Source organism: Jatropha curcas, chromosome 11 (assembly GCF_041381405.1).
Source record: "Jatropha curcas cultivar XTBG-Jc1 chromosome 11, XTBG_Jcur_1.0, whole genome shotgun sequence".
Lineage (NCBI taxonomy): Eukaryota > Viridiplantae > Streptophyta > Magnoliopsida > Malpighiales > Euphorbiaceae > Jatropha > Jatropha curcas.
Window position 1 is genome coordinate 6,052,113 of NC_143161.1, and position 26,185 is coordinate 6,078,297.

Genomic DNA, 26,185 nt, shown 5'->3' on the forward strand with positions numbered 1-26,185 from the left:
ATTATATTAAGAATTTAGTCAATAAAAACTATTTTACCATTTTTTATCCTTTAACTCATTGAAGATATTAGTAAAAGCCCCCGTTTAAGTCTAAATTTAGAAACCTTACGAACATTTTGTAATATCCTTTTCTAAATATCCAGAAAATGAATAATAAGCAATCAAAATAAAACAGAAATATTAAACAAGAGAAGTGAAATTAAATTATCATTAAATGTTAAGAGACTGAATAATTATGTAAGCATGGTAAAAGGTAAATAGAGGATAATTTAATAATTTTAGTTAATTTCTCCTTATTTTCACTCTAAATTAAAGTGATTTGAGGTGAGAGTTTTTATATACCCTACAAATTGATTTTCACCTTCTCAGACATTATAAACAATCAACTGAGGAAGCTGATCAACTCTGTGGTTATACGAACTTTCTTTAGCCACTGCTAGAGTATAGGAAATTGAAACCAATAGCAAATACATAGTATGCAATAAGTTGAGGGGAAAAAAATTTCATAAAACTGTCACTAGGCAAGAATAATATTTCATAACCCTAACGCTTATTTATCAGTTTACACTCAGAAAAGATCACCAAGGTCAAAAATCAACCACCGATGAAAGATCTCGTGTTTCTCAATGTTCTCTGCAAAGACCACCCAAAACTCCGATGAACATTTCCGAGAAACAAACCATTTCTTTGCTTATCTTGGAGGAGTTGGAGGGGGAGGAGGCATCTGGGATTTTGCAAATCCAACCCAAGCAACAATACCAACAGCTAGAATTACCCATCCAAATATGTCATACTTGAGATCATCGTCTTTCTTCTTTTTTGAACCCTGAAGGAGAGACAGAAGCAGGCAAATGAAGCAATCAAAACTTCAATTTAGATGCATCTGCTGGTAAGGAAACTGAGCATAACCCACGATGAGGATAGCAAGATGGACATCAAATCATGACAGTAGGCGCATAAACAATTCAATATGATAAAAGCCAGAGATGGCAAATAGACTAAAATATAACATCGTTACCTTAGCACTTGATGAAGTAGAAGGCCCAGAAGCAGGTGCAGCCCCCATCGTCTGTTGAGCTAAACCGTGCTTATGAATCTCCGCATGTAATTCTGGAGCCTATAGATAGATATGAAATGATTTAGTTTACCAGTCAGGTGCCCAAATCATAGTCTAAAAAATACGACAGCTAAAACAAAACCTGAAAAATTCTAATACATTGCATTGAACACCATCATACAAGGCCTAATCAGTCATCAGCTAAAACTCACATTTTTCAAGAAATTACTGCTCATTAATTCCCTAGTTATGGTAGATCTACTAGAACATGATCAAGTCTGAATCAGTTAAACCACCAAACGAAAATGGTTAGGGCCAATAGGCCTTCATATTTATTTCTCAACATGCCCAGCAACAATCAGCTATCAATTAATGGACCAGAAGATGTTTTAAATTATAAGAGCTTGAAGAAAGAACAAGAGTTGTAAAAGGTCATAGCATTTTAGCTATTTCAGGGTGTCATGAAAGATAGAAGCATCTCTTTGGTTTTGAAATTACAAGATAATCCAAAAGATGACATTCCATAAAAAAGAAGGGTTGTAAAAGGTCATCGTAGCGTAGCCATTTCAGGGTGTCATACGAAGTGTAACAGTTGCAAACATAGTTGTCGAATCGAGAATCAAATAGAGAATTGAAATTTTTATTTTCAGAATCGAATCATAAGATTCACTATAACTTTCCAAAATTATACACACACACACACACACATATATACATACATATATTTCTCTTAATTTTATCAAAAGATACTAAAAATTTAATTATAGATAAAGTGTTTATATAAATTTCAATTCTAAATCATGTATTAAACACAAAATGAAAGAGAACATAATGACTTGTATAGTTATCAAGTTCAAAACTATCAAACTATGAAGTTAAAATTTTAAAATAAAAACAAAGTAAAACTCAAGCCATTAAATTTCCTATCCAAATCCTTATTCATTCATTAGCATTTCCAAACTCAAGCCCTTCATCATCTTCATCTTCTAACGTAACTATATTTTCTTGCTCTTCTTTCTCTAAATTAACTTTTTCCACTTGTTTTGTTGGGTAAGTGAATATTTGGACATGAGAATTGACTCGAATTGTAAGATTTACAATTCAGGCTCAATTCCGATTCACCTATAAGATTCAAACCGTTTAGCATGAAAATTGAATCGAATCGTATGATTTGAATTGTGAATCGTAAGAATCTGATAACACCGGTTGCAAATAGCACTATATAAAATAGCAAAATGACTCAAAATTCATAATTTAATGGATATTTAGCTAAATATACAACATATCAATAATCACACTCTATAAATAGCCATTTATTAAAAACAAAGAAAAAACATTGACATACTAAATTATTGAACACTTTTTTTTTTTTTTGTCTATTTTTAATAGCATTGGAAGAAAATACTTTAAAATTCAAGTTAAAAATTAAATGCTAGAAATTTAAGAAATTAAATCTAAAATTATTTCTCATAAAAATCATAATTTTATATGAATTGGTTGACAAAAATTTACAGATAAGTGTTGATGGTCGAAATAAAAAATTTAAAAGGAATACAATTTGAAACTATTTTTATATTGCTAAGATGAACTTTATTTGTATATAAAATGGGATAAAAATAACCTAATGAACCCAAGAGCATTAATTTTGTATATGGACAATATATATCCAACAGTCAAAGTTCTTATTCTGCAGCCTGCAGGATTAATATAACCAATTAACCATAACATTCCCGGCAATTAACCAGTTCTTATGTTCCTCATTTCACCCTCAAAAGAACCAAACCAAGCTGCCTACATATATATTTTCAGATTAAGTAAATTCTAACCTAGTATACTTTAAAGTATTCATAGCCACAGTAAAATAGGTAAGCATGTAACTCAAATAACCAAACACTGTGGTTCTCATTTTTATTCCTTTTTTACCAAAACAAATGTGACAACAAAAGGATACGAGCAAATACCTTAGAAGCCACTTCCAAAGACTTGCGATAAATTTCATTCTCTGGATCCTACAAGAAAGCAAAACTATTTTCATCATGCATCTACAATCAAAGAAAATATACAGAATTAATCAACACCATACAATTACATTTAACATTTCACCAGGAAAATACCTCATCAACAGCTTGTTGTAAGTAGACAGCTGCTTTGTCAAAAGACTCCTTGGCCTCATCTTGATCAGGGGTTAAAAATGCAAAAGAAGTAAAAGCATTTCCTAGGCACCAAAGAGTATCATGTTTCTTTGGATGAACCAACAATGCCTCCTCCAACTTAGATATGCCATCTGTATAATCAATCAAATAGCCCAACATGACAAATTTAACACACTATGACTATTCAGCAGAGAAAATAACAATTCTTTCAAAGCTACATATAAAAGAAATTACTTAAAATAAACATTTCGGAACTCTAGAGAAGTCTACAAAAATACGTTGGCAGAAATTTTTAGGCACCAATCTCATTTACAATTCTTCAGTTCATACGCAATTTTATGCTGTAAAGATAATTCATTAAGCAACCCACCTAGTATCATCTTCTTCGAATCCGGAACATTCTGAAATTGAGCCAACTCCAGCAGAGCTCCTCCCCATCTCGTTAAATTCTGTAATTGAAATCAATATTAAAAGAAAAAAAAATTTAATTTCAAATCATCCAACAAATCAGTAATTAATTGCAAGAAAACGCAAAACCACGTTAAAAGTCCCAAACCCCATTTATGGTACTTAAACAAACTATAGGATACCAATATAAAAGCCTAAAAGGAACAAAATAGATCCAATGATAGCAATCTGTCACAATTATAAAGAGACGAACCTCAGCATCGAGAGGGTCCTTGGCGTAGGTAACCTCGGCGGTTTTACGAGCATGCTCAAAGAACAGTATTCTATCAAAGTCGTTTTGCATGTCCATGATCTTTGATTTCTAGGGTTTTTGATAAATCTCTCTGCAAGAGAGAGAGTTCTTTTACAGTCTTGTGAACTGCCTTGTATAAGCTTGTCACTGTATATAGGCTACACCCTCCACTCCAGGACGGCCCAATAAGCTAAAGACCTAATTACCTGTTTGGTTTTGCTTCACAGCGGTTGCATAGAACGGATAACATTAAATATTGGTGTCTAATAAATTTTGATGATAATCACATAAAATGAATATTAAAAATATTTTTATATATTATTATATAAGGGAAATATATTTATTTTTTATTTTCAACATAACTTAAATAGAAATTCATCATTTTTAATAATTACTTGTGTTAGAAGCCGCGCGATAGGCGGAGGAATAATAAAAAATAGATAATATTTTATAACATAATTTAAAAATAATAAAATTAAATTATATAATAAAATGAAAAATTATCGTATCCGTACCTTTCCGTATCTCATGTACCGTGTAGGTATAACTTAGCTTCTAGTATATAAGATTACTCCGTAAACCAAGCAAATCAACAAATATTTTTTTTTATTACCAATAAAAATAAAGTGTTTTTTATTTATTTTTGTGTCATTAAATAAGAAATTGAATATATATTGCCATTGGTTTAATTGGGAGAGATAAAACGTTAAAATATAATTGAGTGAGAAATGTTAAAATATAAAAAAAAATTCAAAAGCCGCAAGTATATATTACCGTTCGTCCCTACTGTACAAAACGTAAAGATCTAATTTGATTGAATTTGTAAAAAACATTTATCATAATTAATTCTTGGTCAAAATTTAATTATTGGTCCCTACTCTTCTTATTTTTTATTTTTTAATTTTTAACTATTAATGAAACTTGTTGGTCCCTATTGTTCCTCCACACGCATGATAATTTTAGAGGTTTACACTTGACTTCATGTAATGCAAATTGCTCTACTTTTTATATATTATATAAATAAATAAAATGATAAAAGAATAAATTTGAAAAAAATCTTATTATTAATGAATTTAAATGTATATAAATATAAATTAGTTACTAATTATGAAATCGGCAGCTAATTAAAATTTTATTAATTATTAATTTCTGATTAAAATTTATATTAAATACATATTTATAATCTAACCATTAAATATGAGTAAATTGTCAACCGACAATCACCTTATTAAATTTTCACTTTAAGACTGTGTAACAATTACTTTTTAAGTAGTTTTTAGTACTTTCATTGATCGTTTTTAAACTAATTTTTAAATGTTAAAATAACATTTTAAGAGGTCATCCCATGTAATGTTTAACTTTTAGCGGAATGAAAAAATACTCAAACAGTTAAGACTGCGTTCGACAATGTTTTTTAAGTAAAATAACGACAATACTTTTTAAGAAAAATATTATTTTTTACAGGCGTTCGATAATATAGCGTTTGCATTAGTTTTAAATATTAAGATATGTAACATGTAGCGTTATGAAAAGCTAATCAAATACCTAATAGCTAACAACTATCAAAACAATTAGTTCTGCCGAATATACTTTAGATGCTGAATATACTTTAGATGCTGCTCAACACCTAAATACTAGTATTAAAATAATCAACGGTTGTCAAAATAACTAACTTTGCCAAACAAACTCTAAATGCCACTCATACCGAATATATTCCAAATGCTATTCAATAGTTAAAGGCTATTAAAATAATTAACTGCTTCCAAAATCAATTAGTTTTACCCAATATGCCATAAAGGAAGTTTAACTAGTTGTTCATCCTTAGGCATTTATCTAAAGCAAAAGTGGGATGGTGATGATTCTTTTACGCGCGGCTAATTCACCTGTGAAGGATCGCCTGAGTTTACGACGTTGAGACTTTCTGGTTTGCAAATAGAGTAAAATACTTTTACCTCTTTAAATTATAGTCAAATTAATACTTACGTCCTTCTAATATTAACAGATAGCTTTGAAGTCCTCAACTTGTCATTCCGTCTTATAAATATGGCATTCCGTCCATTTTAACTCAAATTCACCGTTAAAAAATAAAAACAAAGAAAAAATAAGTAGGAAGAATATAACTATATAAGTAACTTCCCAAGTTGCCCTCCTTATGTTCCTCATCTCTTCCATACTCCGATCTCTAAAATCAAAACCACTACCAATCATCAAATCTAATTCTCTGCTACCAAACAAAACCCTCTGGCTTCAACTGCCATGGATGATATCTCTCTCCTGTTTTGGAGAGATCGAGACAGGCTAAGTCAACTTGAAGGGGGGTGACAAGATGAGTCTGGAAATTAAAAAGGAATACAAAGCTTGAGAGAGGTATAGCCAGTATTGAGTGGTTGTCTTTTCTCCTGCAATACTCCTCAACCTAACAGCTACTACTAGAATTACAGAAACTACATCGCTTGATTGTTGAAGACATAAATGTTTTAAGAGTGGGAATAAGAGAGAGAAGAGCAGTGGTAGTTGGGTGTAGTAAGTTAGAGTGGTTTCTATTGTGACAGTTATGTGCTGGTTCTGCAAGTGCGACCATCGATGGTTAATAGATTAGCTGATAGGTTTGGAACGGAAAAGGAATTTGAGAATTTTAGTTGTGGACCATCGATGATTCTGCGTCGGTGAGAATGTATGATCATTGAGGCCCAGAAATGGCCCAATTATTGGGCTAAAATCACTAGAGAAAGATTTCAAGGCCCAGGGCATTTTGAATTTTTTTGACAATTTTTGAAATAAAATTATTCTATAAATAATAAAATTTTTTTTAAGATAACCAACAGTCATATATAAAAACTGATCTGAAAATGTTTAGACCACAATTTATTATTTAGGGTAATCTAAATTTGAAATCATTAAACAACATTACATGTGAAGGGAGGGAATTACTTCATGAATTACATAAGTTTTTTAAAATAATTATGAAAAATTTCCATGATTCATAAAATTCCAGCAAGGAAATTTATGCTCAAATGAAAACAATCAAGTGCCACCATTATGAGATTATGGAATTTTATACATTAGCTGGTATATATTTTAAAGAAAATTTCACATGGGATTATGGATTTCTTTCACGTGGGGTGATGAATTGAATTTTGAAGAGCTAAATAATATAGTTTATGTTGTATAAATTGTAAATAAATTTTAGTTTAATTGGAATTTTTTAAATATTTTGTTGATAAGTATTGTTACATAATCTAAAATATTAAGTGTTAAAAAACTTTAATTTAAAGTATTAACTAGGATTATCAAACATTAACTACCTAAGTTAAACTATATTACAAATGGTTTCTCTATCTCTATGTTAGCAAATTGGTCACCTTTCATGAAAGATACATTAGAAATTAATGAAAGGTTCCAATGACATTGATTCCACACCATTTCAGTTACACTACAAGTCTCCAACTAATCCCACCAACTATTTATTCCAAAAAATAATAAAACTAATATATTTTAGAATATTTTGAAATATTTATTATGCCCTTCATGTGAAAATGTCATTAAATAAAATTTTAAAATATATATGTGTATGTGTGTGGGGTCCATGTCTGTACCCTACGAGACATAACAGGCAGCTTCAAAACGACAATTCGGATTTGCTAAAATTATTGACTTTATGGAACAATGGATATGGACACCATAGCTAGTAAGAAAATGATTTGCCAGCTAAATTTTAGACGTGAGTTGTACAATTCTTTCTCTGATTAAAAATCTTTGAAGTACAATATTGCCCATACAATGTTTTATAATTCAAATTCAAAATTCAAAATTCAATTGGAGTTGGAACTTTTGGAACCTGAAGATCGAATGGTGCACGACGTCATATTTGTTGATGTCAACCGATCAAACGGTACACGGTCGTTGTTCCATGGTAATAACTAGCTGGAGTGGAGTGCTTGACTAAACAAGTGGAATATCCAATCATACTTGTATTTTCGGTTATATATATATATATATATATACACACGCACTTTACCTAACATTTTAATATTTATCTATTTTTTTTAATACTGCTTTCACTAATTATTGATGATTAATGAATATTAATATTATAAAGTCGCACCAGGATGATAACTAATTAACTATAATTCATGCTAGAAGCATAACTATTTACAAAGTTGTTTAAAATTATTTCATTAATCTAATTTTGAAGTTAAACATTTTGATTTATCATTTTAATTAATTAAAATTTTAAAATGGTACGTAGATATGTGTTAGGAGATAACTTAAAATTAATAAATACTAATTTTTTTAGTACAAGAAAAATATGATTTTTTCTTTTTGTATATTTTATGAAAAAACTTTTATTACTCTAATTGTAAAACGCACCGTTTCACCCCTTCAAAACTGTGTTCATATTGCAAACCGTCCATCACGGCACGTGGTGGAAAACTAAACAGCACTTGCACGAACTTTCCAGTCTCGATTGCCGGAAATCACTGACCACAAAAAACAACAAGAACGAAATTCAAAACAAAATGGCATGTTAGAAATTTCTTAGACCAGTGAGGGCAATTTCGGGATACCAAGTTATAAATATAAGTAAAGATCCCCATCCTCGCTTCTCTTTCTCAATGTGTCGTGTCATACGGGTTTCATAGTTTGAGCGGATAAAAGAAAAGGTATGCTCTCTCTCTTCCTCATTTGGATCCCCAAATCTAGGGTTCTTAAATCTGGTAATTTGCATGCAAATCCTCTAAATCAGAGCTTCACTTTCCATTTTGAAGCTTTACAAATCCAAGCTTTTCACTGAGCTTGGTATTTTCACTGCTTATTAATCGGTATTTTTTTTTAGTTTATTTTCTTTTTTTCTAAATGTAGGTTCTGCGGTTTTTAGTTAGTGACTGGAGTTGTTTAGCTTCGTTTTTTGTTGAGTTGATTAGTTAATGTTGGTAGATTTCGAGTTAGATACTGTTTCTAAACTCAATTTTTTGTTTGACCTTGACTTCTACATCATATGCTACTTTTGGGTTTAAATGCGTTTTGGATTGCGAGAAATTAGTTTTAAATAGAGGGGAACTATAGATTTTGAGTTTTTGATTCTGTTTGCTTGGTAATTTTAATGGTTCTTAATTAATTCGGCTTTGAGTTTAATTAGTTTATGTGAGTTTTTTGTCTGCGTGTGTTTGTTTAGCGTTTGGTTAATGTTTGGCAGAAATGGGCACTAGTTCCTTAAAATTTTATGGGCTCAAATGAAGTGCTACGCTGGTTTGGGTTTTCTGTTAAAAGATATGATTTTGTTGCTTTCCATGGCCTCATAACAGTTCAAACGGTCCATTTGAACTGTTGCTTCGTTTTTTGTTGTGCGGCTTTTTCCAACTGTGTTTTTAAATAATCTGGGTAGGAATTGAATGTTGAGGTGGTCATTGGATCTGATAGTAGATGCCACTTTTTTCTGCTTTCAATAGCACAGAAATAAATATTCTTCTCGGGTATTTGTTTGGCACTTTTCTGGAATTGATTTCTTTGCATTTCTTGCAAAATTGACAAATTTTTAGTGGGACCATTTGAAAAAATTACTTCTTCTTGGTTGTTTCAGTTTTGGTTCATTATTGGTGGAAGACTGAAATTGGCTTATTATGAGTTTTCATCCCTAAATATATTAATAACCTTTCTAAGTATGATCCATGAAAGTGTATCTTGTTCCCCCAAAGGTGTGCTTCTTTCAGTCTTGTGTGCCATGTGATGGTCGTTGCCTTTTCTTTTTCATTTTTTTCAAAAACTGTACGAGATTGCCTCAATTATAACTCATCCCTTGTTCTGTTAATAACTATTCCATTTTTTACATTGGATATCATATTATAGAATATGTGGACTGAACTTTTAGATTGAATTTGCATGAGAATGGGTCAATCAAGTCTATCAAACATATCTCACTTAATGTTCAGGTTGAATTTTTCACTTTTGATGTGATTATTTATTGATGCTCTCCATTTGGAATAACTGCTGACTGGGTTTTGTGTTGAAGCTTTATGTTTTTATGCACTTGAATTTAACTGTTACTGACAGCTTCTGTTCTAAACTGATTTTTCTTGATCATTCCTTTCTATGTATTGTGAAGATCCGTCTTGTGTGCATTCTCACCTGGATTTGCAAGATGGAGAACATGCATAGCTTTTGGCAACTGGGAGATGAGCTTCGAGGACAATCAAAAGTCTCGGAGGATCACAAGTGGTTCATGGCTGCCTCTAAATTGGCTGAGCAGACAAGGTCAAAGGGTGAACGCATGAATAACCTTGATCTTTCAAAGGGTCTGGCAGAAATAAGGCCAAGGGAAAAGATTGGGTTTCAGGAAGATAATAAATTTGAAACCCTTAACTTTAATATGCTGAACTTGGAAACCAAGATGGGAGAAAATGTGAGCAAAAGTTCTTTCAGGAATGGTGTTTACAATATGAATGCAGTGTACCAGAAAAACAACATAAACAATATTGGAAATTTGACTGGTAGCAAGTATAGTGGCAACATTCAGAATGTCAAAGAGCCCAACAACAACATCAATAACAACAGCAACAACAACAACAATGAGAACAACAATGCAAATAATGCAGTTGATAAAAGGTTCAAGACTCTGCCTGCAACAGAGACGCTTCGGAGGAATGAGGTCCTTGGAGGGTATATCTTTGTCTGTAACAATGACACTATGCAGGAAGATTTAAAGCGCCAGCTATTCGGTAATTTGTTTGTTTCTTCTCTTTCCTTGTTAGTTTTCACTCAGTCTAGATATAAAACTTGGCATCAAGCCAGCCTGTCATGGGAAATCTACTATTGCATAATTGATGTTGGTCTTGTTTTGCACTGGATTTGTTGTAAGTTTTATGATGATTTTGTTCGTGCCTTAAGCTTATAACGCAGATCTGGCAACAACTGTAGATACAATTGGATAATGAGACTGATGTACTTTTTGTTATGTGCATTTGATAGGTTTACCACCAAGATATAGAGATTCTGTTCGGGCAATAACGCCTGGCTTACCACTCTTTCTCTATAATTACACTACTCACCAATTGCATGGTATATTTGAGGTTTGTTCTCAAACTCTATTAATAATTGCTTGTGCATAAATGTGATTCAGGATCAATCTGGGTCTTGTTTGTGATCTGTTTTCCAGATTTCTTTGATTTATAACCCAAGTATACTAATTCTAAGGCGATGTTTGGTAGACATAATTTATTCTAGTCAAATGTATGAGCTTAAACTAATAATGCATTTGATTATGTTACATTATATTCCATCTCAATATACTAAACACAGCCCAAGTTTAAGTGAACCCACTGAAGTTGATGAAGATAATTAATGCTTAGGAATGATATTATTTGGTGATCATTTGGAAATTCCCTTTCTTCCATAAAGTTCAATATGATATTCAACAAGTCTATTCTCTGCCTGTGTTTTTTATCATATTGAAGTGTCATTCTCCTCAAATGTATTTTACAGGCTGCAAGTTTTGGAGGTTCTAACATTGACCCAACTGCATGGGAAGACAAAAAATGTAAAGGCGAATCAAGGTTTCCTGCTCAGGTAAACATTGGATTGACGACTTTGGAGACTTAAATTAATGTACCTGAAAAGTTTTATTCATTATATTTTTGTCAATGCTTAATAAATAGGTGAGAATCCGTGTTAGAAAACTCTGCAAGGCATTGGAAGAAGATGCTTTTAGGCCAGTCTTGCACCACTATGATGGTCCCAAGTTTCGTCTTGAACTGTCCGTTCCTGAGGTAAGATAAATGTTTGCATTTCCCTTTATCCATCTTCTATTTAATGTGGGCTTGTGGCATGGATCAATTTTGAGTTCTGAAAAATTCATGCAAGCTATCGTGTTCTCTTTTTTTTTTTTTTTTTTTTTTTTTTTACAGACTCTGGATCTATTAGACCTTTGTGAACAAGCAGGCTCTCCAGCTTAAGCCAATTGCTTGCTGAGTATGCAAATCTAGTAGGCTTTGCAGTGCGTGTTAGCTGCCTGCTTTTCGCAGATTTTCCATGGAGCGTAAGCTTGGGGTTTAAGTCTGTTGGGTGAATCTCTTTTGGGAAAAGTAGGAATGGCATGTGAGCCAGCTGAATAAATACATTTGTCTTGGTTGTTAAGCCTTGGCATTATGTTTTATAGTACTATTATCTTATAGATAAACTTGCAAGATGTAAAAGAGAATGATAGCCTATGTAATGATCAAATCCTCATAAGAGGAAGGCCTTTGATGTGTCTATTTCATGCATGTAAACCGAGCGTGTGACACTGTGTGTTATGTTATGCATCCACCTTCTAATCAAAGTGTTCTTGTACGATTACAAATCCGGTTCTTAGAAATGCTGATGGAACCAAATGGTAGCTTGGCAAATTATGCTTTAGCTACCATCCTAATTAAGGAGTTGTGTTTTTTAAGTTTTAAGTTGAGGAGTGTTTTTGAGCTATAAATGTATGGTGTGTTATGCCCTGCTATCTTTAGTTGATATTTTCATAGACAAATATTTGAAATAAGACAGTAATATAATATTACAATGCGACAGTTCATTTAATTTTTGGACTCATTTCACAATTAATTTAGCTTTTCTTAATTTAAAAATTACGGGTCGTTATACAGCTATAGTAGAAATTGGTAAGGCCAGAGCTAGAAGTCAGTGAATTTGGCCGTCGAGACTGCGTCTAGGACCTTTTCTCCTGCAATGTCCCGTTTAGACTTTGAAATTGACTTTGATATGGGTGACAAAATAGACTTCGTTAGTAGATTGGAGTTGCCAGAAGACGGTCCATTATTTTTAGCCTCAATATCTTCCTTTTGGATTCAAGAGGATTTTCCCACCTCCAATTTGGTTGGCATTAGACCATAGGGTAGTTTTGAGTAATGAATCTCTTAGAACTTTCTCTATATAGGTTGCCTTCTGAAATGAAGCTCTCTTAATCATCCAAGGTAATTTATTTGCCGTTTCAAGTGTTTTGGGAGTTTTAACTCTCTTAAGCTCTGTTTATATTTCTATTGTTAAATTAGTTAAAAAAATGTTAAACGTTTAATTTATAAATGTGATAATAAAAAAAATTTAAAATTATAAAATTTTATATTTTTAAAATTATTTTACATATATATAAGCGATAAATTGTGTTAGTCGCCGTAACCATAACGATTGCTTGTTATTCGTGACCAATATTGATTAGTAATTATGACTTTATGATTAGTGAATTAATAAATATGTATTTATGTAATTATAATAAATTTGTATGATTGGTGAATTAACAAATATGTATTTATGTAATTATAATAAGTTTGTTAATATCCAAAAAATCTATCTAGGACAAATCCTTTAATGTTGTCAATTTAACAAGAAGAAATACTTTCCAAGATAAGTTATATGTTATTTCCATAAACTACTGGAGCCTAAGCTTTTGTTTATTTTACGACTCCAAAATAAACAAAATATAATTATCTCAGCAGTACTGCTATTTCAATGAATAATCAGACAAATCCAAGGAACTTCCTCTCATTATCAAGTTACAAATTTCATTACAGAGCAAGCAATCGTACGGAGGTACTGAACCAGAACAGAATAGAACAGAACAATTGGAAAATGGGGAGTGACTGTTTTAAGAAATATTACATGAACCAAACTGAGCTTGAGATACCATAAAACAGGCGAAAATTTCTTTCCTGCATAGCAGCATGATTTTTCATCCCTTGGTTTTGCAGCCCACAATATTAAAATCACAGTTACCTCCATTCCTTAAGATAACTTGTGGTAGTGAATCTAATGATATGCTGAACAATGCTTCCATTCTATTAATGGTTCTTAGTTTTGGCTACACAACACACACGGCTGGTTTATCAAACAGCAGCTTGAACAAGAAAAGCACGAATTCTTTGTAACAGCTCAGCCTTTATGGAATCAGGAATAGAGGCTACATGGGCAAAACTATGACAAGTTTCAGACTCCATAGACAAATGTGACCAAAAAGCAGGAGAAAAAAAAAAAAAAAAAATACAAAGTAGAAAATATTAGCAGAAAAAGAAGAAATTACAACCTCTGCCCTTGGGGGTAATAACATGTACAAGGTCATCCACAGTGACATTGTTCCTCCCTTTCTTCTTTATAAATGCCCTAAGTAAGATCAAGTCAAGAGTAGTTTCCAAAACGTTAAAAACCCACTAATCAATCAATCTGTGAAGATAATCCATCATTTCTATATTGCAAGGCAAGAAAATGGAATAACGTTAAAAACCATGAAACAGAAAAAAAAAAAAAACCGTCAACCCACTAAACATGCAAGGAAAATCCAATATTTCTGTATTGCAAGGTAAGGAAACTGGAAAGTATGCATTGATTTAATACAGTCAGTCAGATATGGGGAAAAGCAAAGTGTAAAATGTAAAATAAAAATATAAGAGCATACCTTCTAAGATTTAATAAAAAGATGAAAAAGGTAAGAGTTCACTGCAAAACCTGAAGCCTACAGATTGAACTGTACTATCCTTCGGCTTTATTTGTATAATCCTCCAAAATCAACTAAAGAAGGATTGAAGGTCAAATCCTTGCTTATGGTGGTTCCACCTTTATCAAATTAGCCAGATCACCATCAAAGTCAAATCTCAAGAATTGAATTGGGATATACACTATTGTATCTCTCTTGTAACATTGGCCTTAGCAGATTGACCCTTCATCCGATTTATCTAATTTTAATTCCAAACTACCATCAGACAATGATCCGTAGAAATAAACCATGCAACTCCAGAGGAAGCTAAAGGAATACAGCACAAACTTAGAATGGAACTCTACCACTACTTGCAAGTTGCAATACATGAGTCCCCATTACATTGCAACTTCTTCCACAAACGAGAATTCTCAAAATGTTAATAGTGCAACTGTATGTTTATTTATATCCCCTCAAAACTTCATTGCTGTTCCTGATTATCACCTTATTCTAATAGTTTGAACAATATTCCCACATTCTATTTTTGAACAAAATTAGATCAATCCTAAGCCTTCAAAATGCTAGTTCACAATGCCAGGCAACTGACGTAGGATGTTAGTTGTGACAAAAAATAAAAAATAAAAATTTACATAGTTGAATCAGTAGACCTATGTACTTAAACAATTGGAGAAGTCAAGTTGTTGTATAAACCTCAAATTCTAGTTCTAATTACTCCAATCTCACACAGTAATACCATACAATAAACACTCTAATTCCAACTAATTATACAAGATTCTTATCACAACATATGCATATAGTTAATAGCAATTTAGCAAATCCAATGTAAGAAGCAAGAATAAAGAATGAAATCAAGAACAGACTACAAAAAAAGTCAATTCCATTCATCATGTGGAATTGAAGATGTAAATAAACAAAGAACAAAAAAAAAAAAGCTGCAAAAGACCTGCAAAGAGCTTTCATTTCATCTTTCCATCCACACTCTATGAGCCTTTCCCTTAAAAGTTCCATCAATCGCTCCTTTTCTCCACTCTCAATCAACTGAAGCAGCCAAGAAAAAAAAGAAAAAGAAAAATCAAAAAATTTTTATTCGAAAGATCACAGCCAAAAAGGAAAAGAATGAACGAACCTTAATGTTGATGATTTCTTGAAGTGATGGCTCTTTCCCTGGATCCTCTGCTGCATCCGGCGTTGGAGGTCGATTCACAGAATTTCTCCTTTAAAAAAAATATAAAAATTAAAAGCAGATAAATGGGCCAATAAATACCGATTTAAGCTGAAGATCTTTGAGGTTCGATTTGGATTAAGGAAAATAATTAGGGACAAAAATAGTACTAACATTGTTGTCAATATCTACTGCGAAAATCGTGCAACTGCAATCCGAGCCTGGCTTAACATCATCAGCAGCTTCAGCGATTTTATAACCATGGTTTGCGTGGTGGTGTACGACGTCGTAATCAGTACAAAGGTGAAATACGAAAAAACGACGTCGTTGTTCATTTTCTCCAAACGCTGAAGCATATCCAATGATAAAGAGAGTTTTTTTTTTTTTTTTTTTTTTTTTTTTTTTTTTTTTTTTTTTTTTTTAGGAAATCTTAATAAAAAGGGTCATCTTCTAGTTTTTTTTTAATATAAACACGTATGTTTAGCAGCTTCAAAAAAAAAAAAAATGTTTTTTTAATATATTTTTTATCTTCACCCAGTTCACTCATCTAATATTTATTAGTTTTTTCTAATTACTTTTTCAGCAATTTTTTTTCCACAATTATGAAAAATTAAATAAAAAATATTAGTACACGTCATCTTCGCCTTGGTCAACAGAAAACGAAATGGCGCCAATCTGTTGCCATAAGTACGGCTGTGGACACAAAATCGTATACGCTTTAGTTAGAACGAAAATATCTTAGTCACAGTTAATCTAATCACACACCAATTTCATTTTAATTTAGTAAAATCTTGAAGGGAAGCGGTAATCGGAGCTTTGCGCTTCTTCAATGGCGTCTGTGCCGCTCTCCTCTCTGTGCCTGCCTCAAAGAAAACTTTCTTCTCTCAGTTTCAGCTTTGGAATTTCAGATAATTTGAGGTCCGGTTTGGCTTCTGTTGGATTTAACTCTGGAAAGAAGAACAGCGGAGTTAGGTTTTCTATTTGCAGAGCAGCTGCTGTTGTGTTTCGCGATCTTGATGCTGATGATTTTAGGCATCCTCTTGACAAACAGGTGCGATTAGATATTATTATTATTATTATTATAACCATGATTGCTCATGTTTGCTGCTCGACAAAATTTCTGCATGTTGAAGCAAAAATATTTCCTCTGTTTTTGCTTTTCTAAATTGCATTGGATATTTTAATTGATTTATGTTATTTTTGGTTGACTAAAGTAAATTTGCGAGCAGAATTTGAGACTATATGAGTTTGCTTAGTGCAGCTAATTTCTTTACTTATATTAGACAAAAATGATTAGCAAACAGTAGACTTGCAGCTGCTAAACATATGTGTTTATATTCTTTTTTGTTTATTCTGAGTACTCAATGTGATTAGGATTTAATTTCCTTTTGTTTTTTTCAGAATACGCTGCTATTGAGGGCAATTCCAGGATTAAATGAGCTAGGGAAGGCTCTTTTAGGTATTTCCATTTTATTATAAATTCTTGGTCTTTGATATTGCAAATGCTTCTAAACATGTCCTGTGTATTTCCTACTTCAGATACAAGGATGGTTTCCTCTGGTTGGGTGTCTTTGACTATTATTTTTGGTGGGGTTACTGTATTAAAGAGTTTCTTTCAATGTATTATTGCAGGATCTATGACTGAGCAAATCATGCTCCTTGAGAATATTGGGACTTCAGTTCTTGTTTCTAAGAATCAGGTTTGTTACTTTACAAAAATTAGATATATTATGTACTTTAAGGTCAACATCAAATTTCTTTTTGAAACTCATCAAAGTATCACTTTTTTGTTGCAAGTGAAAATATAGATTCATCCTTCAGATTCATTGCATAAAGTAGCACAATAGCAAATAAGCAAAAAATATCATAAATATTGGAATCTTATTCTAATATTCAACTGCAACTGATAAAATCAAGTATTTCGTGATGTTATTGTTCTTTTAATATATTGATACACCATGCTTTTGTGCCGTTTTCCTTATCATGTAAGTCCAACTTGCTGGAAATTTAAATGCAATATCTAGATCCTATAATGGTGTTCTGTTCTTTTACCAGCTTTACGAACTGCATCAGTTGATGACTGAGGCTGCGGAAATACTGAACCTTGAGCCTCCTGATCTATATGTACGCCAAAGTCCTGTACCAAATGCATATACTTTGGCAATAAGTGGGAAAAAGCCATTTGTAGTTGTCCATACCAGCCTAGTGGAGCTGTTGACAAGAAAGGAATTGCAGGTTTGACAGTAGTTTCTTAATCACAAGCATCTTTGCAGTTACCAATGAATCTTGGTTTTTGTCCTCCCCTTTAGCAAATGAAATGTTTAATAAATTGCAAGCCACTATTCTTGTTTATAGACAACCAATTTGCATTTGCAATCATGCCTATATTTCATATTTGGTACAACCAATTCCTGCACTTCTTGTCTTCATAACAGTGCTATCTTCTGAATGATGAAAACTGTTAACTTTTTGGCCATTCAACTTAAAATAGGCTGTTTTGGCTCACGAGTTGGGACATCTGAAATGTGATCATGGTGTATGGCTCACATTTGCCAATATTCTTACTCTTGGAGCATATACTTTACCCGGTAGGCATTTTTATTTTCTTAATTCTAGTTGCGGTAACTTGGCTATATTGTTGTCTACATATTGTTTGATCAGAATCATGTACAAATATTGAAAAAAGAGTGCAGACTCTAAGCTCACAACTTTTTAATGTCAATGGTTTCTTAGGCTATTATGTTTAGAGAAATACAAAGTATATTTCTACTATTCATAGACTTCTGGGAAGTTTATATTATGAAGTGGAGGCAATAAGAGATATAGTAATAGAATGTCATCTGTCTTGGTTTTTGTGATGGGCCTACTGATGGCCCATCCAACCTTTTGTCACATGATGAATGCAAAAAGTGGATATTGACAAACATTTGGATGTACTTCAGGGTTTTGCTAACCGAGGTTATTGATAATCAAAGTCAAAGTGCTGTTGAGACCTTATTTAAAACATTAAGTCAAAATGGTGGAAGTAATTTATCAAGTAATTTATCAGCTATTTCTGTTTTCCTAGTAACCTTCTGCCATCTAAAAGCAGCAACTTTGCCTGAGAATGTCGAATGTGCGTATACTACTGATATGCAGCTATATATTTTCTAGTGCCCACATTATATAAGATAGTCCTTTTATTGTAATGTTGATTCATAAGGTTTCTAACTGCCCATATTTTTCACAGGACTTGGTCAGTTGATTGCTCAGAGCTTGGAAGAACAATTATTTCGCTGGCTCCGAGCAGCAGAGTTGACTTGTGACCGTGCAGCCCTTCTTGTCGCCCAAGACCCTAAGGTGAGCATACCTCATTAGAAGTACAAAGTTTTTGTTACTTCTAATTTTGTTTTATTCTTCCATTATCTAATTACTCTAATGGTCCTACAAGAGGTGGTCATCTCTGTGTTGATGAAATTAGCTGGGGGAAGCCCATCAGTTGCAGATCAACTAAATGTGGATGCATTCTTGGAACAAGCTCGCTCTTATGACAAAGCCTCTTCAAGTCCAATGGGATGGTACATAAGGTGAGGAACATTGTTAAAAGAATACAAGAAAGCAGGTTTATATCAGTTTATTTGCATCTAATTAACTAGTGCTTTTCAGAAATGCTCAAACAAGACAACTTTCACACCCTTTGCCTGTTCTACGTGCTCGTGAAATTGATGAATGGTCAAGAAGTCGAGAATACAGAACTCTTCTGAAACGTGCTTTAGAAAGGAATGCTGTACAGAATGTTTAGCATAGCCCTGGAGATGGTTAAAGTTTAGATAAATTGAGCAGGTACAATTATATTATATGTTTGCTTTTCAAATTTAGTTCTTTATTTGATCTCCCTAACCTCTTACAAATAGGAAAAAAAAAAAAAAAAGGATTTCCCATTGGAAGTCTTAGATCCCATCATATTATTGCTCATAAGGCATTTATGTATTACATTTTCTTGCAAATCTCGTAACAAACTGAAAAGTGAATTTCGTGATTGATTAGGCTAGATGTCCTATGATTGGGTTTGTATATATTCAACACTCCAATACCATGTATGCTATATATCCTACTTTAATGTTGATTGACTTTCTTTTGAATGCTTGTTCAGCTTTCCTCTTTATTATGCTCGAGCTATTCTCTTTATGCATTACGCAACAAACGAATAATTGCAAGACAATAAGGAACAGAAGAGGAGGGAGGGTCTGCTTAGCATTTGGATCTGCCAAGAATTACTTCAATAATCTCGGTGCTATAAGTTGACAGTAAGAGAAATACAGAATCATATATTCTAAAAGTTGTGAGTAGTACTCATAGTGTATATTCTTATAGAATGAAATTGAAATTTTGAATCTCGTTCAACTCTCTTTATTTATAATTAAAGCAATTGGAGGAACGAAATATCAGTTATATGGTTTTGGTGGTTATTTCTTTCAAGAAAATAGAACCATTCACCATCATTTCTAAGTAAAAATTGAAATAATTTCTCAACAGATAAGTATTTAGCTCACTCAAAACATGCTTAATCCAAAAATCAAAGGATGAAAAGAACGATACCAGCTAGAAGCAGCTAACTTCAAAATTCCAGAACAGCATAAATCATTACCGAATAATCATAGAGTGACTGCTAAGAATAGCAGAGAAATCAAAATTCCCCACTTCATTGCAGATTTCATCCCATTAGAAGCACGCAAAACAATGTTATCAACCACAGGACCACAGAACACACCGTCCTTCGTCTGGGTGGTAGTATAGGCGGTAAAACTGATAAGCGCTATACTTGAATCTGCCTTGAATTCCAGTGACTTCTTCGTGGCAGAACCAGTCCCATTACTTAGCAGTGTAAAGTTCTGCGCTGCAAAACCTGCCTGGGCGCCAACTACAAAATTCCCTTCACAAGAGTCATTAGCATCTCCTAGAGTGAACTCCAAATTATATGTCGAACCCTCTGTGAGTGTAGTTGCTGCTTGTATTCCTGCTGAAACTCCTGAGACTATTTCAACTGCAGCATTGCCCTCGGGGACGAAGTAGTTCTTGGAGTCTATGTATTTGACTGTTCCTGTAATAGACCAATGTCTTAAGGGAGATAGAACAGGAGTAGGTACTGGATCAAGTAGAATCCCCTCACTAGAGTTGCTTTGGAATTCTGGGCCAAATTCAAATCCTCCATTCAACAATAAGTTATCTGTGCACCCATAAAGAACATTAGATCCTGAATCATTTCACACATCTGAAAATTGAACAGTATTGAAACGATTTATATTATTTTTTGGAACAAAAAAAAAAAAAATAGCTGCAGTGAACTAACTACATCAAGCAATTTCATTAACTTAAATAGGAGAGGGTGAATATTAACGATACAGGGGCTGATAAACCATAAATATAGTTGTAGACAGAGAAATATGCTTACCGTTGCTCGGAACTAGTGTTTCAATAGATTTGAGAAGAAGCTTATCAATCAGAGGCCAACATGTTTCATTACCATCAGATTCTGTTGCTTCACTTTCAATTACAAGGTTAATTTTTTCTTCCAGTTCCCAACTGCCCAAGTAAACACCATAGCTCTCCCATTTTTCCTTCCCATAATTCTGCTTAAAAAAGAAGACAGAGGGTCTATCTGATGCTGACACACCAACACTAGCATTGCTTGAACAATTCGAACCACCTGAGGTTGCAAGTGAGAATGTGAGTAGGTAATGAATATAATCAGCACTAGGACTGAAAGTTTGGTTAATCTTTCCATCTTGACCCAATTGTATAGCATGTCCATTTCCTGGCAATGCTATAGTATCTGTAGCTGTGACGTACAGTACTGTCCCTTCAAATGACCATCCTGGAATAGTGGTGTTTTGATTCAATAGCTGAAATGGGATGCTTGAATTTTTCGGTATATTCAATGGAGGAGTTTCAAAATCTGAGTTCTGCAGAAGATCTGTAAAAAGTTAAGATAATTATATAAAATATACAGTAACAAAATCATAGAAAAAGAAAAAAAAAAAAAAAAAAAGAAAGAAGAAAATGTGTTGCTGATTAAACCTGCAAATACTGCTCCGATGAAAAGGAGTGGCACAACCACTGTTGCCTTATGCATTTTTCTTGATCGAGAAAGATGAAGAGCGAGGACTGAGTTTGATAATAGTACCTCATGTGCTCAAGTAGTTGACTTCACTTTGTTGACTTCCAAGATTAATATATTAGCAAAACTGCACCGACCATGAAGTTTCCTGCAAGTTGTACTTAATGAATGAAGCGGCCCACTGTTATTGACTAGTCTACCTCCTCAACTCAAACTAAAATGCAAGGGTCAGATTTCATTTTGAACCTACCAACTCGGAGACTAGTTAGTTTCAACCATACATATACCTAAAATTTCACTATTGGGTTAATATATATTAAAACCTAAATTCTCTCCTACTGTTCCTCATTTATCACCTTCATTACTACAAACCATAAAATATTTTCTAGTTTTTCATAACTACCTAAGCGTCAAATGAAATGTGTATACTGCCAGTGTATATGTATATACCAGGTAACAACAAGCCTAAAACAATTAGACAACATTAATTGTTAACAGGACTATGGATACATGTAGGACAAAGCTTTTTTTTTTTTTTTTTATTCTACCACTTGGACATCACAGTTAGACCACTTGTCTGAAGGTTAGCAGGGTTATGGTTGTATGTGAGACAACCAGACAAGTAATGAGCTTGTGCATCAATGGTGGTAGACATCACTTTTCCATTCAACAGTTTGAGGAGATTTCTTGTCCCTGCTCTGCAGCCAAGCCCAATTGGTAACAGATTCCTTAATTAGTTACCAATATCATCTTCATCTGGAAGAGCAGCATCATGTTATTGATCTCAGTTCTTCACCATTTACATTATGCATGGAAGAGGACTTTATGCATTTTGATCTAATTCTCCATTGCATGATCCTAGCCTCATATCTATGCATCAGTGGCATGCACCAAAAAGATTGAAGAGTTAATACAAGCAAATGGCTACGAGGAACGGGAGATCGACTATTCTTGGTGTCAGACTCGGCAAATTAAGTACATGAAAAGGGATGAAAGACATGATAAATGACACAGAAAGAGGCCAAGCATTGAACAAAGCCACTCGAAAGAATCAAACTCAGCTTTGAAGCCATCTTGTGTGCCCTTTCCAGAGTTTCAACTTTATCAATGCCCATAGTCAGAAATTGACAATGCAGATGCAGCCAACTGTCCTGGAGCCAAACCAGAAAATATAAAGGGCCAATATTGTTATCCAGAATCAAGTGCGGTTCGATGTAATGATGATGCGATGGGTGCAACTGACAAAGAGGTTTCTATATACACCATGACAAACTAATGCTTTCATATATTATAAAAGCAAATTCCAAAACTGAAAGAACTAATGTTCAGTAAACCACAACACTATTAAATGTCTAACAATTCTTTCAGAATTGGCAGGCTGAAAAAAGTTCCCACAACAAAGTAAGTCACAGCACAGATGTGTACCTATAATCATGCCCATGTCTCCATTTTGCCATGTAATTTTATCTGTGGTATACATTCACAGGAGAAACTAGACTTAATTATTACCATCCACAAGGCTCCACCCTGGTGTTTTCTTCAAATTACCTGCTTTCATCACTTTCCTAATCCTTGATACATCTTGCCATTGCCCAGCCTCAGCATATATATTGCACAAAACAACATAAACCATATGAGTATTAGGTTCCAAGACTAGAATCTTTTTTGCCATTCTTTCAGCAATCTCAATGTTGCCATGATTTTTACAAGCAGCTAACAAGGCTCCCAAAATCACAACATCAGCTTTCCATGTCATTTCCTTTATCAACTCTTCAGCCTCAACTAGCTTCCCACCCCGCCCAAGAAGATCCACCATGCACCCGTAATGTTCAATCTTGGGCTCAATGCCGTACACCTCCTTCATGGAATGAAAGATCTCATGACCAACGTCAATCAAGCCAGCATGGCAGCAGGCGGACAAAACCCCAACAAAGGTTGCATCATTTGGCTCTATATGCTCTTTCTTTAGCTTCCTAAAAAGATCAATTGCTTCTTCAGTCAGTCCATTACTAGCCAAACCACATAACATTGCATTCCAAGTAGCAACATTTTTTTCATACATTGAATCAAACAATTTTTTAGCCATTGAAATTGCTCCATTTTTTGCATACATATGCACCAGTGCAGTGCCTAGAATCACTCCCATTTCGATCCCTCTCTCCAGCATAAAAGCATGAATTTTCTCTCCCAAATCTAAACAACCTGAACGAGCACTAGCAGACAACACGGAAGCAATTGTGGGCCCATTCGGTTCAAACCCCTCTGCAAGCATTAGATCGAACAATAATAAAGCTTCATTAGCACAAAAATTTTGAGCATACCCCGTAATCATACTAGTCCAGATACTCAAATTCCTCCCAGGAAATTCGTCAAACAATTTGCGAGCATCACTCAAATAATTCGAAACACAGTAGCCCCTTACTAATCCATTAACAACACGAAAATCCAACTCCAACCCAAATTTCAAAACATGAGAATGCACCTGCTTGCAAGTTTCAATTGAACAAGAGCTGCAACATCCCTTGAGAAGAGAAGGGAAGGTATGTTCATTTGAAGAAATGCCACATCTCCTCATTTGTATATACTGAAACACAGCTTGATTAGGACATGCGCTATTCGCTAAAGCTCTAATGAGAGTATTCCACATAAAGATATTTGGATCCTGAATGTTTTCGAACACTTTTTTTGCATAATTGAGATCACCAGAATCAGAGAGAGCGCAAAAGGAGAGTAAACGGCTTGCAGCAAAGTGGTCAGAAATCCGAGAGGTGACAATCATTTGGGCATGGATTTGCTTGATTTGGATCATTGAGGTGCATATGTCTGCAAGAATAGAGAGTTGTGGCCTTCCAACTCTGCTGGGTGAGGGAGGCATGCGGAGCAGAAAAAACAGCGGGTGCGTTTTGAGAAGAGTAGTGGTCTTTTTGGCGGGAACATTTGGTTGTCGTTAACGGGCGTTTGGCAATAAAAGATAGGAGTTATTGGTAAAAATTTTAATTAACAGTTAATAGTTGGTGGTAGAATGGAAGTCCTAAATCAACCATTCTTATTTATTTATTTATTTTATATCAGTTGTAGCTAATTTATATCAATGTTATATCTCAATTATATTAATTTTATAAAAATAATAATTATTAAAATTATTATATTTTCAAATTAATATATTTATATGATAGTTTTATTTATCATTACTTTAAAATAATAAATAATTATTAAAAATTACTATAAAACACTTTAAAATATATATTCATGCTCACTATAATTTATAAATAAAAACAATTAATACTTTTATTAGGCATTTTATGTTTTAACAACAATATCACTATAATTACTAACTAATGGTCTCCCACTCATGTGGAGTGGAAGGTTAAGTTCAAGTCATCTCGACCACAATAATTTTTATAAATTTAATGGGTTAAAAGAAGGATTATCCTTATTGGATAAAATTTTATCAATTGATTTTCTCTGTAAATCAGAAAAGAAAGAAAAAGCTAAACAAAATTCAAGAAAATTTGAACTTCAAGTTTTAACCATATAAACTTCCACTTTGAAGTGTGAAAAGTCATCTAATCTATTTAATAAATTCCTTATCAAAATTGCTCATCAATTCAGAAACATTATTAGAATTTTCTATTACATTTTGTATACTATAAACGAATTCAAAGTGTGAATTTCATTTATAAATGAATTTTAAATAAAAAATATTTTTAAATGAATTTTTAATATTTGGAATAAATTAAAAATGTTAAAAGTTGAAACCTTTATTGTTCTTTCTCTTACATAATGAAAGGATTATAAAAATTTGTTTAAGTTAATGAGAATGAGCACTATGGCTAGTTAATTAAATATTGGAGATAACAAAAGCATCACATATAGTGCCAAATCATACCCAACCATGGGCATGGTGGGTGGTGGTATTGTGATGGAATCCACATTTTCTAATTCAGAAATCACAAAACCATCCGCCCATAACATAACAAATTCACAATGTCTTGTCCCAATTCTTTGTTTTTATCAACAAATCACATCACAAACATGGTGACTTCGAACCAGACCGGATCCAATTTTTGGTTCTGGTCAATCAAGTGAAATTGGAATGAATCAAGAAAAGTCTACACCGAAATTACAGTTCTTTTAATATGGCAATTTCGACCTTTGATTAAAGACAAAGAAGTTTCAAAACCACTCCATCTCAGCCTACACATCGGAGATATCTCACAACTATTATTACTAAATATGATTTTGATTTTGTTTCTTCAATGCTAAAATCACTGGTTGAAATATAAACCCATCAAATTTACAACATAATTAATGGGTGTTCAAAGTTAAAGATTAATTATTATTTATCATAATTGTTTTTTTTTTTTTTTAGAAATTGATTTAACTAAAGATTTGGTTGGGTTTATATATAAATGAGTACACAATCAATATAGACCGTGATTACCATTTGTTTGGTTGGACGAGAATACAAATTAAAATAATTAAATTTTTTAAAAAATAAACCAAATTAGACCTAAATAACGCTAAAAAATAAATCAAATTCAAATAATTAAA

At 33.1% G+C, this 26,185-nt stretch overlaps 6 protein-coding genes across 9 annotated transcripts; 2 read left to right on the plus strand and 4 right to left on the minus strand.

The window, feature by feature from the left end:
- Positions 1 to 411: 411 nt before the first annotated feature.
- On the minus strand, positions 412 to 4,111 carry TOM20-3 (translocase of outer membrane 20 kDa subunit 3). Its single transcript, XM_089716737.1, has 6 exons — positions 3,872 to 4,111; positions 3,581 to 3,659; positions 3,172 to 3,341; positions 3,019 to 3,066; positions 1,019 to 1,117; positions 412 to 826 (listed from the first exon to the last, which is right to left on the minus strand). Exons 1-6 carry the CDS (start codon positions 3,965 to 3,967, stop codon positions 692 to 694), a joined length of 627 nt encoding a protein of 208 aa, XP_089572863.1. The 5' UTR covers positions 3,968 to 4,111; the 3' UTR covers positions 412 to 691.
- A 4,308-nt stretch (positions 4,112 to 8,419) lies between these two features.
- LOC149492428 (DCD (Development and Cell Death) domain protein) lies at positions 8,420 to 12,245 on the plus strand. 2 transcript variants are annotated; one of them, XM_089716562.1, is made up of 6 exons: positions 8,420 to 8,574; positions 10,014 to 10,626; positions 10,877 to 10,977; positions 11,390 to 11,473; positions 11,563 to 11,673; positions 11,812 to 12,245. In XM_089716562.1, the coding sequence occupies exons 2-6, from the start codon at positions 10,050 to 10,052 to the stop codon at positions 11,857 to 11,859; spliced, it is 921 nt and encodes a 306-aa protein (XP_089572688.1). In that variant the 5' UTR covers positions 8,420 to 8,574; positions 10,014 to 10,049; the 3' UTR covers positions 11,860 to 12,245. The 2 variants fall into 2 exon arrangements, with proteins under 2 accessions (XP_089572688.1, XP_089572689.1); XM_089716563.1 differs by lacking the exon at positions 8,420 to 8,574 and adding an exon at positions 8,709 to 8,733.
- Positions 12,246 to 13,398: 1,153 nt separating this feature from the next.
- On the minus strand, positions 13,399 to 15,844 carry LOC149492429 (transcription/mRNA export factor). 2 transcript variants are annotated; one of them, XM_089715861.1, is made up of 5 exons: positions 15,709 to 15,844; positions 15,499 to 15,586; positions 15,316 to 15,410; positions 13,965 to 14,041; positions 13,399 to 13,841 (listed from the first exon to the last, which is right to left on the minus strand). In XM_089715861.1, coding segments are annotated over exons 1-5 (336 nt in total). In that variant the 5' UTR covers positions 15,711 to 15,844; the 3' UTR covers positions 13,399 to 13,767. The 2 variants fall into 2 exon arrangements, with proteins under 2 accessions (XP_089571987.1, XP_089571988.1); XM_089715862.1 differs by having other exon boundaries at positions 13,399 to 13,855.
- A 380-nt stretch (positions 15,845 to 16,224) lies between these two features.
- On the plus strand, positions 16,225 to 19,956 carry LOC105632610 (Peptidase family M48 family protein). Its single transcript, XM_089716396.1, has 9 exons — positions 16,225 to 16,585; positions 16,936 to 16,993; positions 17,167 to 17,234; positions 17,590 to 17,769; positions 18,026 to 18,122; positions 18,764 to 18,873; positions 18,967 to 19,100; positions 19,180 to 19,356; positions 19,667 to 19,956. The coding sequence occupies exons 1-8, from the start codon at positions 16,364 to 16,366 to the stop codon at positions 19,313 to 19,315; spliced, it is 1,005 nt and encodes a 334-aa protein (XP_089572522.1). The 5' UTR covers positions 16,225 to 16,363; the 3' UTR covers positions 19,316 to 19,356; positions 19,667 to 19,956.
- A 41-nt stretch (positions 19,957 to 19,997) lies between these two features.
- Positions 19,998 to 23,176, minus strand: LOC149492430 (Emb:.1 protein, putative (Protein of unknown function, DUF642)). 2 transcript variants are annotated; one of them, XM_089716394.1, is made up of 4 exons: positions 23,057 to 23,176; positions 21,592 to 21,779; positions 20,966 to 21,476; positions 20,039 to 20,740 (listed from the first exon to the last, which is right to left on the minus strand). In XM_089716394.1, the coding sequence occupies exons 2-4, from the start codon at positions 21,700 to 21,702 to the stop codon at positions 20,169 to 20,171; spliced, it is 1,194 nt and encodes a 397-aa protein (XP_089572520.1). In that variant the 5' UTR covers positions 21,703 to 21,779; positions 23,057 to 23,176; the 3' UTR covers positions 20,039 to 20,168. The 2 variants fall into 2 exon arrangements, with proteins under 2 accessions (XP_089572521.1, XP_089572520.1); XM_089716395.1 differs by lacking the exon at positions 23,057 to 23,176 and having other exon boundaries at positions 19,998 to 20,740; positions 20,966 to 21,487; positions 21,592 to 21,780.
- LOC105632619 (pentatricopeptide repeat-containing protein At1g50270) lies at positions 23,130 to 24,616 on the minus strand. The gene has a single exon (XM_012215052.4). The coding sequence runs from the start codon at positions 24,504 to 24,506 to the stop codon at positions 23,130 to 23,132; it is 1,377 nt and encodes a 458-aa protein (XP_012070442.1). The 5' UTR covers positions 24,507 to 24,616.
- Positions 24,617 to 26,185: the final 1,569 nt, after the last annotated feature.